We start from the raw sequence: 17,791 nt of genomic DNA on the forward strand, positions 1-17,791 counted from the left end.
GGGGTCCACCAAGGTTCAGTCCTCAGTCCCCTCCTATTTATCATAGTCCTCCAGGCAATAACAGAGGAATTCAAGACAGGATGCCCCCTGGGAGCTCCTCTATGCTGATGACCTTGCTCTAATTGCTGAGTCACTATCAGAACTGGAGGAGAAGTTTCAGGTGTGGAAGCAAGGTTTAGAATCGAAGGGCCTTAGATCAACCTAGCCAAAACCAAAGTTCTAATAAGAAGGAAGGTAGACCAATCATGAATGCCTTCAGGTAGATGGCCCTGCTCAATCTGTAGAAAAGGTGTAGGTAGAAACTCTATAAGATGCACCAAGTGTAAGCTATGGACACATAAGAGGTGCAGCAATGTCAAAGGAGCAATAAACACTGAAAATGTGCAGAGACCGTCTTCCGCCACATTCCAGGGAGAAAAACTAGAAGTAGTTGATAGCTTCCGTTACCTAGGTGACCAAGTCAGTAGCGGGGGTGGGTGTGCTGAAAGTGTAACTGCTAGAGTAAGAATAGCCTGGGCAAAGTTCAGAGAGCTCTTACCCCTGCTGGTGACAAAAGGCCTCTCGCTCAGAGTAAAAGGCAGACTGTACTATGCATGTGTACAAACAGCCATGCTACATGGTAGTGAAACATGGGCCATGACTGTTGAGGATATGCGTAAGCTCGCAAGAAATGAAGCCAGTATCCTCCGATGGATGTGTAATGTCAGTGTTCATACTCGACAGAGTGTAAGTACCTTGAGAGAAAAGTTGGACCTAAGAAGCATCAGTTGTGGTGTGCAAGAGAGACATTTGCGCTGGTATGGTCATGTGACGAGAATAGCTGAAGATTGTTGTGTGAAAAAGTGCCACACCCTAGCAGTTGAGGGAACCTGTGGAAGAGGTAGACCCAGGAAAATCTGGGACGAGGTGGTGAAGCACGACCTTCGAACTTTAGGTCTCACCAAGGAAATGACTAGAGACCGAGACCTATGGAAGTATGCTGTGCGTGAGAAGACCCAGCAGGACTAGTGAGACCATAACCCGTAGCCTCTACCTGGGATGTAGCCAATCGACTTAAGCTTAACCTTTCCTTCTTGGGACACAAAACTTCACTTGTGAAGACCTGTTGAGGCAAGTGGAAATCAAAAAATCAGAAATCAGAACCAAAATCAAAGTCGATCAAAATCAATGGAAATTGCAGCTGTGATACCAGTGCCCGTGGCACGTAAGCGAACCATCCGATCGTGGCCATTGCCAGCGCCGCCCTGACTGGCCTCCGTGCCGGTGGCACGTAAAAAGCACCATCCAATCGTGGCTGTTGCCAGCCTCGCCTGGCCCCCATGCCGGTGGCATGTAAAAAGCACCATCCGTCCATGGCCGTTTGCCAGCCCCGTGTGGCACCTGTGCCGGTGGCACATAAAAAGCACCCACTACACTCATGGAGTGGTTGGCGTTAGGAAGGGCATCCAGCTGTAGAAACATTGTCAGATCAGACTGGGCCTGGTGCAGCCTTCTGGCTTCCCAGACCCCAGTTGAACCGTCCAACCCATGCTAGCATGGAAAGCGGACGCTAAATGATGATGATTATGATGATGAAATATATATATGACAGCATCATTCTGAATCACTTATCTTTTGCTGTAGTTTTGAGAAACTCCTTAATTATCTATATTATTTTTAGGTGAATCTGTAAAATACTTAGCTCTAGTTCCAAATAGTTCAATAGTTCCAGAAAAATTAGACCAATTTTATGAGAGCATTTAAATTTGTGTATAGAAATTCATCAATATATAGATTCATAAGTGGGTTGTTTGATTTTTCATACCAGTATAATAAAATATAGCTGCAGTTTATCTGAATATAGTAACAGACACCATGGAGAAGTATAATTCTCTGCTATCAGCAGCAGTAAAACAATGGTTAATTTGGGTTTTATAGGTTCATTGTGCTAAGTTATTTGATAGACAGGAGGAGGTGAAGGTCTATGATTGCTGATGCCCGTATGCATAAACAAAAATGTGGCACCGGAATTAAATCCTTCCATGAGCAAAATAATTGTATAAAGGCACTTTCATTATTTGGGATGCATACCAAAAGCTATTAAACAGATTTCAATCTGGTATAAACTATTTTTTTTTGTATTTTCAGATTCTACAAGAAAAGATTCAACGTTTAGAATATTTAAATCATCTGAAAGATTTGAAAATTAATGATCTTCAGAAACGTCTTTCTGAAATCTGACTGAATTAAATTTATACTCTTATAAAATACTACTGTCTTAAAACTACTGAAGGAAAACTAATAAAATCACTGGTATTTGATATGATTACTGTATTATAAAACTACTGCCTACTATCAAAAGTAAACACAAAACAACCAGTTTGTGGGTTTTAACAAGGATATAATGATACCAGTTGCATTTATTTTCTTTCATCAAAAGTATTGTTGAACCTAATTTTAGTTCTCTTTATGTTTTACTTTTTTAAAAATATTAATTTAAAATTTTATATTTGAGTATTAATAGATTATGCATTTCAAGTAATTTTCAAATACTGTTAAAAACACAAATTGGAAATGATATGAGCAACATGAAAATGTTCAGATGATATTTGAAGCAATAAAATATTGCAAACGCATGCTAGGTATAAAATCTGGATCTCTAAGTTCAGCAACAGAAAAACATTGTCTAGTAATGCCTACAGTACTATTATTAATGATGTAGATAAAAAAAATAGGGAACAGTGAGTGTATTTTATAATTGACTAAGTAGATAATTTGAAAATTTGCAAAAATACAAATATCAATATTATACATTTCAATACTTGGTGTGATACTCCTTTACTTTTAATACATCTTCATTACAGTCAGAATACTTTCAATTAAATTTTTAGTAGTAATCTGGAGTTATTTCTTTTGTCCAAAATTGCAGTATCATCACTTAAACCAATATTGATACCTGCAATTTTCTTTTTTTTTATGATCCATGTATTTTCTAACCAGTTCAAAGTTAGTTGATGATAACCTTTTATATAATAATGTAATATCAAATCTAAGCCAGTCTTTCATATATTGTTCAGAATTTCACAGTGCACTATTTGTTAGAATATAGTGCAGTTATGGATGGTCATATGAGTAAGTAACTTCTTCAAAGTGTCCAGGTGGGTTTTAGAGTTTATAATTGTACTGTGAGACAAATACTAGCTTTTTCACTTGAGAAATGGACATTGCTTAACTCTTGCTAGTGTATACCTGGGATTGTACTTTGAGTTTGATGGGCAGCAAATGAAAGGTACATTAAATGCAAATTGTTAATGAATGTTTTGTTAGTGAACATGACTTTAAGTTAGTTCTTCTTAATTCGACTTTTATGATACCTATAAAATTGCAGATGATCCTGGATGTCTTATTATGAAACTCTTTTTTTTTCTGTTAGCCATTTTTTTGACAAGATTAAGTCTTTCTTCAATTAATGTCTTATTGTCCTAGTGGTGTATTTTGCTGTTGTTGACAATTGTACAGGGATGACTTTACTAGAAATCAGTAGGGATGCAACACAAAGATGGTGAAGTGGGTTGTGACACAAGGTCTACCTAATTTGCCAAATGACTTGTAATCACTATCTGATGAAATTAAGATAAAGCTTTCTGCTAAGAAAGGCAGTTAGCTGAGTTGATAACTTTCTCCACATGAATCCATTTCCATGTAAAGCAACAATTTAACTTCATTCCATAATACCTTGCAATATCTTAGATGATAAGCAAAATTATAAAACAGTATTTCATAATTCATATATAATAAAACAATATAAACTGATTTTTAACTTTAAAATTATCTAGCAGGTAATTAGATTTTTCTTTATATCAAAATATATTTAGAAAATACTAAATTTCACTTTTGTGTTCAAATTTTAAACCAGCACCTCATCTTTTGCAGTAATGAGTCAATAAATCATGGTGAATGTAATGAGATAACCCTACTGAAGCACCCTAGTCCTCAGTTATATGAATTGTAATTCATGAACCTAAGGACTGGCTTAAACATATTAAATAAATTCACTGATTATCTTGTATGACATCAATAATTTAATGTAATTACCTGTTTTGATTATTGTGCCTTATATTAAAGTAAAAACCATTTATGGATTATGTGAAATTTGTTATTATCGTAAATAACAAGTACTGGAAAAAAAAAAACATTTTCAGAAAAAATATTTGGAATTACTTTCTATTTTTGAAAATTATTATTGAGTGCTCATGACTGTGTGGTCAGATATAATTTGTGTTCAGATTGAACATCTGTAGATTAATGCTAGTGGTTAAGTGTAGAGAAAGGATTTAAGAGGGATAGGATGAATTAGACAATATGATGAGTGCAAGGTTTGTGTGGAAGAGAGACAGGTGCATTGGGTGGAATTGGTATGCAGCTTGGTAGTTCAGAAAACAGAAACCATAACATTCGACAAGACAGGTAGAAAGCAAAATGTCTGTGAGTAAATGGTCATGATGTGCTGCACGAGTGAATGTTTGCCAACCAGCATCAGAGCTAATCTATGCAGTCTAGCATGTGTGTGTAGCAGTAGTCTAATGTACATCATACCTGTACTTTATAGAAGGTCAGCAACTGAAGAGTGCTGGAGTATTATTGAACCACAAAATGATGCTTCATCACTGAGATACTGTTTTAGATATGTGGCTGCAGTTATGTAAGATGCAGTTTTAGATATGAAACTGAGTTATGTGGCTGCAGTTTTAGATATGAAACGGAGAATCTGTGAAGTTAACATTACTAGTGATTTTAAAGGTTTTAATCATGTTTGTGAATAGGGTGGATGTAGTGCTGTATGATTCTTTCTTTGATGTGTGTAATGGTTGTGTCTTGATACAATTAAAAGGGACTGAATTGGCACAGCAGAATGTTGTTCTTTGCTGATGGAAAAAGTTCAAGTTTGGTATAAAGTCCCTCAAATACAAATAGATGATGCTTATATGTAGAAAGTTGAAAAGGAATGAAAGGTGATCTCATTTGTAGATAATGTGTATTTTAAGAATGGAAGCGAGTTTATTTTTAATATACAGAAGGGTGAGTGTGAGAGACATAAGCAATCTGTAAGTGATAGAATGTGGGATAGAAAGAACTTTTGATGGGAGATCTAATCTAAAAGATGGATAAATTACATAGGCAGACAAATTTACTTGAGATTCTTGAACCAGTCAAAATTGTTGTTATCATACATTATTTTCATCAAAGTTCTTGAGGCTACAGTAGAAAATTTTAGGGTATTTGGCTCTTGTTGCTAGGATAGAGAATGATTACATAAAGGAAACAAATTATTATAAATGATTCTGAAACTGATTATAGGAACAGATAGTACAAGGCATTACTGTCTGACGCTCAAACAATTCTATTTTTCCATTTCTCCACGACCATGAAAGGTAAAGTTGACTTCAGTGGCTATTGAGCTCAGACTGCAGATAGCCAGAACAAATAACACAATGCATTATTGCTTCATACTCTAACAATTCCACTCAAGACATTGAAAGGATGAAAAATAATTTTTACTTCAGCAAGAACTGAAGTACTTTTTCTGTTTTTATCAATTTCTTTTCTACTACTTTTGGATTCTAAAAGCAGATATATTTACATTGCATACTTGATGGAATAGTTAATAGAAATCATTTACTCTTTGCTTTTATGTGATTATCTGAAGATGGTGTAGTAGACCCTTAGTGAAATCCTCTCTCTCTGACATATATAACATAAATACAGACGTAGCAGATAACAGTTAACCTTTGGTCGCTTGGGCCCTGTTGTGTCCACTACTCTGATTGGTTGGTTTTGGTGCAGTTTGTCTCTTACTTTATTTCGCACCAATGTGCAACCCAACCAATCGGAACCTTCTGATAAGATCCCATGACACAGTCTTCTAAATTCTCTTCTGGAGCCTACTATTCTCTATAAAGCTTGATCAACAAACCGTATTATTGTCTTTGGCTCTAGATCTTCTGAGGTCTAGTCACTGACCACAGAGCGACTCAGCCAGTTCCAGCAACAGACAACACTAGCAGTATTTCAGGACCTCCACCTACGTTGCCTTCATCTTAACATCACCAGCAATCTAATGTCATCTCCACCACCATCGCCTTCATCTCAATGACACCACAGCTATTCACCTAGGTTTAACTTCACGCTGTTTGTGAATATTTCACCATGGTTAACAGCAAGCTCTACCTGCGAGAATTTCCTGTATCAAGTAACCCGGCACAGCATAGAAGTCACAACCACTTACTCAACATGAGTTTCAACCGGCTCTGCAATTTGTAGCCTCAACTTCTTGTACAGAACTAACTATTGTGTAACTTACTACGAACTGGTATTTATCTCTATCTTGTGTGTGAACATTCATCTAGCATCCTGATAGACTCATTTCTATGCTCTGTATTTTATCTCACACACATACACCCTTGTTTGTACACATATACACATTATGTATACTTGACGGCTTGTCTGCTATTATTGTTGTTCTTATGTACTTATGCCGAACACACAGACACACTCAGCTAACACTCATACACATTATTGTATGCTTGATGGCCTGTCTTATTGTTCTTATTATATATGTACTTATGACGCGCATACACAGACACACACTCTGCTAGCACACACATTATTGTATGCATGACTGCCTGTCTATTATTATTATTATGTATGTACTTATGTTGCACTCACAGACACACACTCTGCTAACATCTAAAACTTTCTCTAAACATTCTCCTGTTGTGTCGTCTTCTCCTTATTCATTCTGGCACTTAAATTCATTTATCCATATTTTGGCTTTTATTGTAAGGTGACCGTGTGGTGTTTAAAGGAGTCATTCATTTATCACCTCTCCTTTCATACGGTCATTCTACAATGAGTATAGAATAGAAAAGCTAATTTCAAGCATTCAAACTGAGCAATTCCAAGTTTGGAACTCAGTGAACATACTATTTAATTATTTTGTTATACTATCTTTACTTGTTCCACCATGTAAAGTATGGTTGCAGTGATCAGATAAGTTTTTTACTACTTTACTCAATATGTTCAACATAACAGTCAAATCACTCTCAATAAACTGCTTATTGGCTTGAAGTTTGAGATTTTTGGACTGCATAATGAATGCATAAGGTAACTATCTGAATACTGATAAAAGGATTCTATCATCTGCCTTCATACCAGAGATATACTTAAGCTACTCAATAATAATAATACAGTTCTATATTTAAGAGATGAGGAATTATGTACATTATTTACATTTGACAGATATTTGTCCTTATCTTTGTTGTTAACACAACGTTTTGGCTGATATACCCTCCAGCCTTCATCAGGTGTTTTAGGGAAATTTCAAACCTGGGTTCTCATTCCTAAGGTATTTTTCGATGTTATTATTATTTTTATTCAAGCCACTGCTTGGAATCGAACTTGGAATCATGGGGCTAGTAGCCCACACTCTTAACCATTACACCATATGCCCACGGAATAAGAACCCAGGTTCGAAATTTCCCCAAGACACCTGATGATGGCTGGAGGGTATATCAGCTGAAAAGTGTTAACAACAAACAAGATAAGGACAAATATCCATCAAATGTAAATAATATAAATAATAACAATGTCTCTTCATCTTTATATATAAAAGTGAAGTTGTGTGTCTGTCTCCTACGATTTAGATTCCTAACTACTCCCACATTTTGCGGTGCAGTGTAACCAAAAGCGGGTATCTTATAGTCGTGATTCATATCGAGCCCTTCTGGGTATTAGCATGAGTCTACGATTTAAAAAACAATTTACCATCATTTTTTCCCATTTTTAAGGCATTTTTTGCTATTATATAAGGGAAGTAACTCTCTAAAAATGTATTATTAAATCTCAGAACGTAAAAAGCTACAGTAACACCCCCCTTTGTGGTTAGCCATATTGAGATGGCTATTATACTTTACATCTCTAAAAATGCTTATATAGTTATTTCCCTTACAAACCCGAGCAACGCCGGGGTATACTGCTAGTCTCACATAAGAAAATGTTTTAAATTCAATATTAAATATTTTTCTCCCTCAAGCAGTATTTTCTAGTTCTAAGTGGATTTTTTCTTCTTGGTTGGTTTCAGAGACTTACTGACTCCCATCTCTATTTTTTTATCACCTTTCTCCTATTTTCCTTACATTCCCTCAAATTGAAACTCATCATTGCCCATGCCTCCATTCATGTTCACCATTCACTGCTTTCACTTTTATCCTCATTTCTACTGTCTGACACTCTTCTTTCACATTCTTGCAAACCTACCTATCAATTCAACCATCTTTAATTCTCTGATTGTATTCTCTCTCTATCCAACTTCTTGTACCTTGAAGATATGCCCTGATACCTAATTTCTGCCATCTTTTCTCCATTTCTGCCTAGGGTAGCCATGTATCTCCTCTACAGCAAGATACTGTTCCTGTCCCTCTTTCCTACTTTAGCCTCTCTACACCTAGCATAAAGAGCCTCCCTCAATATTGCATCCCCACTCTGTGTAGGGGTTTTGTCTTGTGAGTTACTTGGTGACCTCACTAGCATTTATACCGTGAAAAAGTGCCTCATACACTCCGTAATGTAGTTAGTATTAGGAAAGGCAGCTAGTTGTAGAAACCTTACCAAAACAGATGTTGGAGACCAATGCAGCTCTCAGATGTTGGACCCTATCAAACCATCCAACTCATGCCTGCATGGAATATGGATGCTAAATGATGATGATGTTATTTCTGAGAAAATTGTCTGGCCAACTGAAGGATTTGGATGAAGTACTGCAAGTTTATCAACTACTTGTTTGTATTTCATCTTCTATGGAATTTTTTTCTACTTAGTCTGAAGTGAAATGACCTCACTGATGATATATTTCTTTACTACCCACAAAGGGATAAACACAGAGGGGACAAACAAGGACAGACAAACGGATTAAGTCGATTATATCAACCCCAGTGCGTAACTGGTACTTATTTAATCGACCCCGAAAGGATGAAAGGCAAAGTCGACATCGGCGGAATTTGAACTCAGAATGTAGCGGCAGACGAAATACCACTAAGCATTTTGCCTGGCATGCTAACGTTTCAATGACTGGTGTGAGTAAGGGAAGAAGTTATCCTTAGATGAAAATTTCAATTAAGAACATGCAATACAGTGGACACTGCTAAGAGCGTCCAAGGAACAGCTTACATTGTTAAACCCAGATAATAGATTAAATCTACTATATAAAAATAGATGCATCCCTTGATTGGGCTTCCATACAATATCCATCTGCCAAATTTCACCTGCAAAGTTTCTCAAAACAGCCATGCTTGCATCAATGCTCACAACATCAGGTTTCCTATTTTGAATTATGTTGACTCTTTAAATATAAAATAGCTTTACCAGGAATACTATATTGCACTACTAATTGAATTTGGATTGCCAGCCACATATTTAGTTACACACTTGGGTAAAGAAAACTTGTGCAAAAATATATTTACAGGATTCTTTAGAAAGCCATAACTGAATGCATCAGCATAGACAAACAAACATTTTAGGTTTTCTTTTGTTACTATTTTCCTTTTCTTTTTGAAAGGCCATCTTATAACTAGGTTATTCTACTACCTAATTTTCTGCCAAGTAGACTAAGATAGTCAGTCAGCAGACCTGAACTGCATACATACTGGATTTCTAAAGATAATCAAAGTTAATTTAAGCATCACTATCAATAATACAGCACAGCATTATACAATGTAATACCAACCTGTCAGTCTTGATTTGAGAGATTAGCATTTTATTGAATCATTATATATTTTTGCTTTTCATAGATAATATGCAGTTTCTTTCTAATTTGGGGCTTCAAATTTCTTTACCTGGAAGACCTGTTAGTTGATTTCATATAAATCAGCAAAATTACAAAATTTTTCTTTAAGTGAAATTTTCACAAGATCAGGATGTCATTTGTTTAATTGAATGTATTTATTTGGTTTTAATTATACTGAAATTTCTTTTTATTAACTCTCTGAACATTTATTTACCCTCAGAGCAAATAGTAACGTGTTTGGATTAGAACAACCTGATGGACCGCCATGGTGTAACCGAGCAAAGTTAAGGCAATTTGGTTCAAAACATTTGTAAATATATTTATTCATGTAATTGTGGATGCACTTGGAAGAACAATATTTATCTTTTGCACATTGCTGCCAACCTGAAAAATATAACATGAAAAATATCAGTATTATCTCTTTTCTATTTTACTTTTGTAATTTCTCTAGAATAGGTTTATTACAATGTGTAAAATATCTGGAACTATTATGGATCATATTAGTGTGAGTTGTTCTATAGGTGTTGGCATCCAACATTGCCATGTTCTTGTCAATCTTATCTCCCACTCCTATCTCTCAGGAAATTGTAACTTAGACACTATAAATTACTTTGTGAGAACTATTTTTTACAGAAATTTCTTTGATATTTCATTTTCAGAAGAAATGAAAAAGCATTTATCAATCACCAAGCCAAATATTCCACACTTCTTAAACACATTGCACACTCAGAAAACTCATTATAAGATAACTACTTATTTATAAGATAAGGCAAACTGAGAAATAAAGTTATATTTTTTGTTTGGTTTCAACTGGTGGAAGCGGCTCTTCCAGTGGTTTTTGCTGGCCTCTGAAATCAGTAAAATTAATGTAGCTGCACTAGCTGCAAGAAAAACATGTGCAGAGAGATACTTCCTGAAGAATTAGCAGTAGTGACAGAGCAGGGTCAGGAAGTAGACACAATATAGATGACAAGAAGAAAAGAGACAAGTGAATTGGGGGTGGATATGACATAAGATCAACCATTTCCAAGAAGTAGACACCACTAAAATAGCAGCTGAAAAGACAGAGAGAAGAGACAATACTTTTGTATAGCCTCAAATCAACCAAAAGTTTGTAAGTGAAATTTGATACTTGGAAAACGTGGGAACTCATCTTGTCTTTTTGGGTGGCAAACTTGATCCATTGCTGGATTCATCACTGCTACCTACCCCATTGCTGCTTTTGAGGTCAGTATATACAAAACCACATAGATCTGAAAGGCAAGGGTTATTGGGTAGTTTGATTTTGAATTCACCTAAACTTTGTTCAACAGAAATGTTACCATTTCCTACATCAGGAAGGTAACTAGCAAATTCTCTTTCATCAGAATGACCTTCTGTAAGAAGTCTTAGATTAGTTGTCAACTCCACTACTTCCACATGATCGCAAAGAAAGGATCTCTTTAGTGTTACATCAACAATTTGTGATCTAACACCATTATTTTGAAGTAGAATATTCTCCTCTCAAGATAACCTAACCAGTCAGTCATGTGTAGCAGAAACAGAATCATGTCTACATCTCTGTGCATATTCAGGCATCTGCTTCAGTTGCTTTGCCCTGGTTTCATCTGATTCAGTTGCCTGTCTTTCTCACTGCCATTGTGCCTTATTTATAAATGAAAGCTATCAAAAAACTATCGTGTTTAGTGTGCTAGAAATAGCAGCGATCACATAGTTATTTGTAGCCATATCAACAAAATCAGTTCATTTAAAAAACAAAAATTATACCGGTATATTACAGAATTTTCATTTTATCAAAAATTTTCAGTTAACAAACTCCGGAAACTGATAATATTCTTGAAATTGTGTCTTGTATCAAAGTTATATAGCTATTATTAAAATATTATTAATGAAAATAGAGGCAAGTGAGAATGAGAGACTGTTGCAAATAAAAACGTAAAATGTTGCCTGCAACAAATTAATAGTGTTTATTATTAAACATTAAAATCTACTCTGCTGTGAATGCAATGAATATTTAATTTTATGAAGAACTGAATGCAGTGAATGCAATGAATATTAAATTTGCAAGAATTTGGAGTTTAAAAAATTCAATAAGCTTCATAAATCAAAATTTTAGGCAATTTCTTAGAAGATGAATTTGTAAAAATATTTCCAGATGGTCAAGCTTTTAATATTGCTTTCTTCTAATACTTTTAGTAATTGTTACATACCTAATTAATAAGCAGCTTTCTCCATTACAATATAGATATCAAGTTGAGTAAAAAGTAAGCAACGTTTTGAACCATGAAGAATTTGTATGGATTTTTGTAGAGTTTTAAATTTTTCTTAAACATTTTTTTGCAATTGTCTGATAATATAGACATAGACTTGCCCAAATGCATCAATAAATTAACATTGATACAGTTTCCACTGTTGTTACAATCATCTGAAATGGAACTGTCAAAGTGCGATATTTAAGCAGTTTTGCTATTCAACTTCAAAAGTGGATGTAAAGCAGCTGAAACTGCTTGCGATATCAATGAAATGTTTGGTGAGGAAACGACCAGTAAGTGGTCAGTTCGAAAATGGTTTAAACGATTTCACAGTGGAGACCTGAGCCTTGAAGTTTGTGAGTGTAGTGGACACCCATCTGTCATCAATGACAGTCAATCAAAGACCGTCATTGAGAAAGTACCATGTAAAACAACTCGAGAACTGGCAAAAGAACTTCAAGTTGGCCAGAAAACTGCTTGCAATCATTTGTATGTGATCGGAAAATCAAAAAAGCACAACAAATGTGTACCATATAATTTGAACGAAAATCAGAAAATGCACAGATATGAAATTTACTTGTCACTTCTATGTAACTAGACCAATCCATTTCTCAACCGTATTGTAATTTGCAATGAAAAGTAGATTCTGTACAATAATAAAAAATGTTCTTCGCAATGCTTGGACCAAAATGAAGCACCGAAAACCTTCCCTAAACCTGAGCTCTTCAGAAAAATGGTTATTGTGATTGTTTGGTGGTGTACTGCTGGACTCATCCACTATAACTTCTTAAAACCTGGAAAAACCATTACTGCAGAAACATATTGCCATGAAATTGCCAAAATGAACAAAAAACTGCTACTCTTCCATCCCAGACTGGTCAATAGAAGAGGGCCAATCATTCTTATGGATGCTCAACCATGCATGTCACTAATGATGCTCCAGAAGTTGAGTGAACTTGGCTACAAAGTTCTTCCCCATCCAGCTTATCCCCCAGAACTTTCTCCTACTGACTACCACTTTTTCAAGCACCTTGATGGGTTCCTGAGAGAGAAGGAATTAAAAAATCAAACCGATGCTGAAAGTGCATTCAAAGAGTTTATCAGCTCCAGAACTCCAGATTGTTATGTTATCAGAATAAACAAACTTGTAACTTGGCAAAAATGTGATGATTGTAATGGTACTTTGATGAATAAAATTTTTGCATTGTTGAAATATATTGTGATGAATTTCATGTTTCAAAACATTGCTTACTCAGCCTGATATATATATATATATATCATCATCATCGTTTAACGTCCGCTTTCCATGCTAGCATGGGTTGGACGGTTCAACTGGAATCTGGGAAACCCGAAAGCTGCACCAGGCCAGTCAGATCTGGCGGTGTTTCTACACCTGGATGCCAACCACTCTGTGAGTGTAGTGGGTGCTTTTTATGTGCCACCGACACAGGTGCCAGATGAGGCTGGCGAACGGCCATGCTCGGATGGTGTTTTTTATGTGCCACCGGCACGGAGGCCAGGCGAGGCGGGCACAGCCACGATCGGATGGTGTTTGTTATGTGCCACCAGCATGGAGGCCAGTCGATGCGGTGCTGGCTACGGCCACGTTCGGAAGGCTCTCTTATGTGCCACCAGCACTGGTACCACAAACTACAAATTCCATTGATGTGGATCGATTTCGATTTTGATTTGATTCTTTGATTTTGATTTTCACTTGCCTCAACAGGTCTTCACAAGTAGAGTTATAAGTCCCAAGAAGGAAGGTATGCACAGGTGGACTGACTACGTCCCAGGTAGGGGCCACGGGTTATGGCCTCACTTGTCCTGCCGGGTCTACTCACGCACAGCATACTTCCAAAGGTCTCGGTCTCTGGTCATTTCCTTGGTGAGACCTAAAGAGCAACGGTCGTGTTTCACCACCTCCTCCCAGGCTTTCCTGGGTCTACCTCTTCCACAGGTTCCCTCAACCGCTAGGGTGTGGCACTTTTTCACACAACTATCTTCATCCATTCTTACCACGTGTCCATACTAGCGCAAACGTCTCTCTTGCACACCACATCTGATGCTTCTTAGGTTCAACTTTTCTCTCAAGGCACTCTGTCTAGTATGAACACTGACATTACACATCCATCGGAGCATACTGGCTTCGTTTCTTGTGATCTTACGCATATCCTCAGCAGTCACGGCCCATGTTTCACTGCCATGTAGCATGGCTGTTCGTACACATGCGTCATACAGTCTGCCTTTTACTCTGAGCAAGAGGCCTTTTGTCACCAGCAGAGGTAAGGCTTTTCTTACTCTAGCAGTTACACTTTCGGCACACCCACCCCCACTACTGACTTGATCACCTAGGTAACGGAAACTATCAACTATTTCTAGTTTTTCTCCCTGGAATGACGGTCTCTGCACATTTTCAGTGTTTATTACACCAGAGCATCTGCCACATACAAAAACTATATTCCTAGTTAGCCTTCCTTTGACATTGCTGCACCTCTTATGTGTCCATAGCTTACACTTGGTGCATCTTATAGAGTTCCTACCTACGCCTTTTCTACAGATCAAGCAGGGCCATCTACCTGAAGGCGTTTGAGATTTGTCTACCTTCCTACTTATTAAGACTTTGGTTTTAGCTAGATTGACTCTAAGGCCGTTCGATTCTTATCCTTGCTTCCACACCTGAAACTTCTCTTCCAGTTCTGATAGTGATTCAGCAATTAGAGCAAGGTCATCAATATAGAGGAGCTCCCAGGGGGCATCCTGTCTTGAATTCCTCCGTTATTGCCTGGAGGACTATGATAAATAGGAGGGGGGTGAGGACTGAGCCTTGGTGGACTCCAACCTCCACCCGGAATTCTTCACTGTACTCGTTGTCAACCCTCACCTTACTAACAGCGTCCCTGTACATGGCACGCACAGCTCTCACTAACCATTCATCTATCCCTAGTTTCCTCATTGACCACCAGATAAGGGAACGGGGGACCCTGTCAAAGGCTTTCTCCAAGTCAACGCAAGCCAGATACAGAGTTTTATCTTTGGCTAGGTATTTCTCCTGCAGCTGTCTCACCAGAAATATGGCATTGGTGGTGCTTTTCCCTGGCACGAAACCAAACTGCATCTCGTCCAGGTTGACTCTCTCTCTAATCAGTTGGGCTATGACCCTTTCCGTAACCTTCATTACCTGATCCAACAGTTTGATACCTCTGTAATTACTTGTATCTAGGGTGTCACCTTTACCTTTGTAGCAGTTGACTATTATGCTACTACACCAGTCATTGGGTATGACTCCTTCGTGTATCACCTGGTTAACTATACGGGTGACTAGGCTATAGCCGACACTGCCAGATATTTTGAGCATCTCAGCAGTAATTCCTGATGGGCCTGGGGCTTTCCCTGTCTTCATGCTTCTAATTGCCTTAACTACCATGGAACTGTCAACTCGGATAGCTGGTCCCTCTGTTGGGTCGACATTCGGCAGACTCTCTTTATCCCATTCATTCTCTTTGTTGAGCAACCTTTCATAGTGGCATCTCCAAACCTCTCTGCTTCCTCATTTAGCGCAAGTGAACCATCATCCATGCGAACACATTTTTCTCCTACCACGTCATGATTCTCTCTCACACACTGTCTTGCTATACGAAATACCTCAAGTCTTTGGTCCTCACGACACAGAACATTGGCAAATATTTTTCTTATCTGCTTCCCCTCTGGCTAAATATACCTGTATCCTAGCTTCTCTTTTCGCATTCTGATACAATTCCCTATTACCGCCATTCCACCAGTCCTTCCAAGCCTGTCTCTTGTCTCTAATAGCCCTGTCTACAACATTGTTCCACCACCACGTTACTCTGGGACGAGATGGGACTTTGCTCCATCCACAGATCTGGTCAGTGGCTCTCAGCAGATTGTCCCGTAGAAACCTCCAATTGGCTTCCACATTATGTGATGCTATATCCCCTTCTATTTCGTCGAAAGCTTTGAGTAGGACTTCTAAATCTCCGTCCATTTGCAGGATCTTTAAGTTTCCAGACCCTTCTCCTCCGAGCTGGTCTTCTTCTGGGCAGCCATTTGGCCCTGATCCTGAAGTCGCTAACTACTAATCTATGTTGAGGAGTACATTCCTCGCCTGGAAATGTTTTGGCATTTATAAGTAGCCCTCTTTCCCTCTTTCTGGCGAGGATGTAGTCGATCTGGCTAGTGTCTGCCAGAATGGTAGGTGACTAGGTGAGAGGTGGGTTTCCTGAAGTTGGTATTGCAAATCATAAGGTCATTTGCATCGCAGAACTCCAGCAGCCTGGTTCCCTCCTCATTGCGAGAACCAAAACTGTAGCCCCCGTGTATGCCATGGAAGCCCCCGACATGCCGTCCAACATGTCCATTGAAGTCACCTGCCACGAAGAGAAGGTCACTGTCATTTGTCAACGAGGTAGTCTGTAATAGGGTGTCATAGAATTGGTCATTCTGGCCTTCTGGTAGCCCCGGCTGAGGGGCGTATGCCGAGATAATGGTTGCCGACCTATGATAAAGCACTAATCTAATCTTAAGTATTCTGCCACATACTCTGACTACCTCGACTACCTTATCAACCCATTTCTCTGCAAGAAGTATTCCCACGCCCCTGACCCCGTCAGTGTTCCCTGCCCAGAAAATCTTGTACCTGTATTCTTTGCCTGTGAGGAACCTAGCGGAGCCTCCTCTCCACCTTACTTCTTGGATGCAGCACAAATCCACACGTCTCCGTTCAAGCAGCTCGACAATCTCACCAGACCTACCTTTCAATGTGCCAACATTGAGTGTGCCAACTCTGAGGGTGTGGGAGGTGTGGGCCTGTGGGACCCTGGGATGAGGGACAGAAGTGTCATGTACCTGAAAAGAAGACTTGCGATTGGCAGATTTCATAAAGGAACACTAGACTACAAACCTTCATACACTACAGTTTTTGCGCTATATGATCGAATAAGCCCTACAATAGGGGTGTGGGTGAGTGTTTGCGGGAGGGGGTATGCACAAGTAGACAGAGGTACTAACTTCCGGTTTTGGTGGAGGGGGTGGGAGGGCGGGCGTACCGCGAAAGGAGCAAATGCCAAAATTTTTAGGGAATTTGGGAAGAAAGGACAACCCTGAAATAAAGGAGGAAATATAGAAAATGCATCGTCTAAAGACAAATAGGAAGCTAGCGGCATCATGTTTACAAGAGAGAGAGATCAAAAATATAGGGAGGGAGAAGATAGAGAGATAAATAATACAGATCAACGCATAACAGTAATGAACTAGGTTAGAGTCAAAATATCTTAGCTGCACATTTCTGAAATCCGAGTTTATCATCCGAAGCAATGAGAATCGAGTAGGGGCAGAAACAGAGCAAACGCTGGTTTATATAGAGATTAGGGATTGGGGGGGGGTACGATTGGTGAGTTAGATGGTAGATCGAAGGGGGAGAGAGAGAGAGGGGAGATGCCACGAGGGAGAATTCTCTATGGCAGAGCGAGGTTCGAAATAAAAACTTAATGGAATAGGAAATGCCAGGCTGTTAAATGGGAGGAATGAATGAGCTAAAGAGGGGTTAATTTGTGCTGACCCTACAGTAGGACCAGCAATTCAAGTTGACAGCTGCATAGTAGATAAGGTGATTAAGGACATGAAGTAAGGGTAAATCTGCAGATCTATCTATCTATCTATCTATCTATCCATCCATCTACCTACCGACCTACCTACATACATA

At 38.3% G+C, this 17,791-nt stretch overlaps 2 protein-coding genes across 3 annotated transcripts in view; one reads left to right on the forward strand and one right to left on the reverse strand.

The window, feature by feature from the left end:
- LOC115232405 (sperm flagellar protein 1-like) overlaps positions 1-4,688 on the forward strand; it is a 65,001-nt gene extending 60,313 nt beyond the window's left edge. Inside the window, exon 6 of one of the 2 annotated variants that reach the window (XM_029802260.2) lies at positions 2,128-4,688. In XM_029802260.2, the coding sequence (XP_029658120.1) occupies positions 2,128-2,220 (93 nt within the window). In that variant the 3' untranslated portion in view covers positions 2,221-4,688. The remainder of the gene's footprint in view (positions 1-2,127) is intronic. The other variant, XM_036500318.1, reaches the window with a different exon arrangement.
- A 5,263-nt stretch (positions 4,689-9,951) lies between these two features.
- LOC115232458 (lysozyme 3-like) overlaps positions 9,952-17,791 on the reverse strand; it is a 32,993-nt gene continuing 25,153 nt past the window's right edge. The window contains exon 5 of the mRNA XM_029802341.2: positions 9,952-10,204. Within this exon, the coding sequence (XP_029658201.1) occupies positions 10,011-10,204 (194 nt within the window). The 3' untranslated portion in view covers positions 9,952-10,010. The remainder of the gene's footprint in view (positions 10,205-17,791) is intronic.

This window comes from Octopus sinensis, linkage group LG2 (assembly GCF_006345805.1).
Source record: "Octopus sinensis linkage group LG2, ASM634580v1, whole genome shotgun sequence".
Taxonomy (NCBI): Eukaryota; Metazoa; Mollusca; class Cephalopoda; order Octopoda; family Octopodidae; genus Octopus; species Octopus sinensis.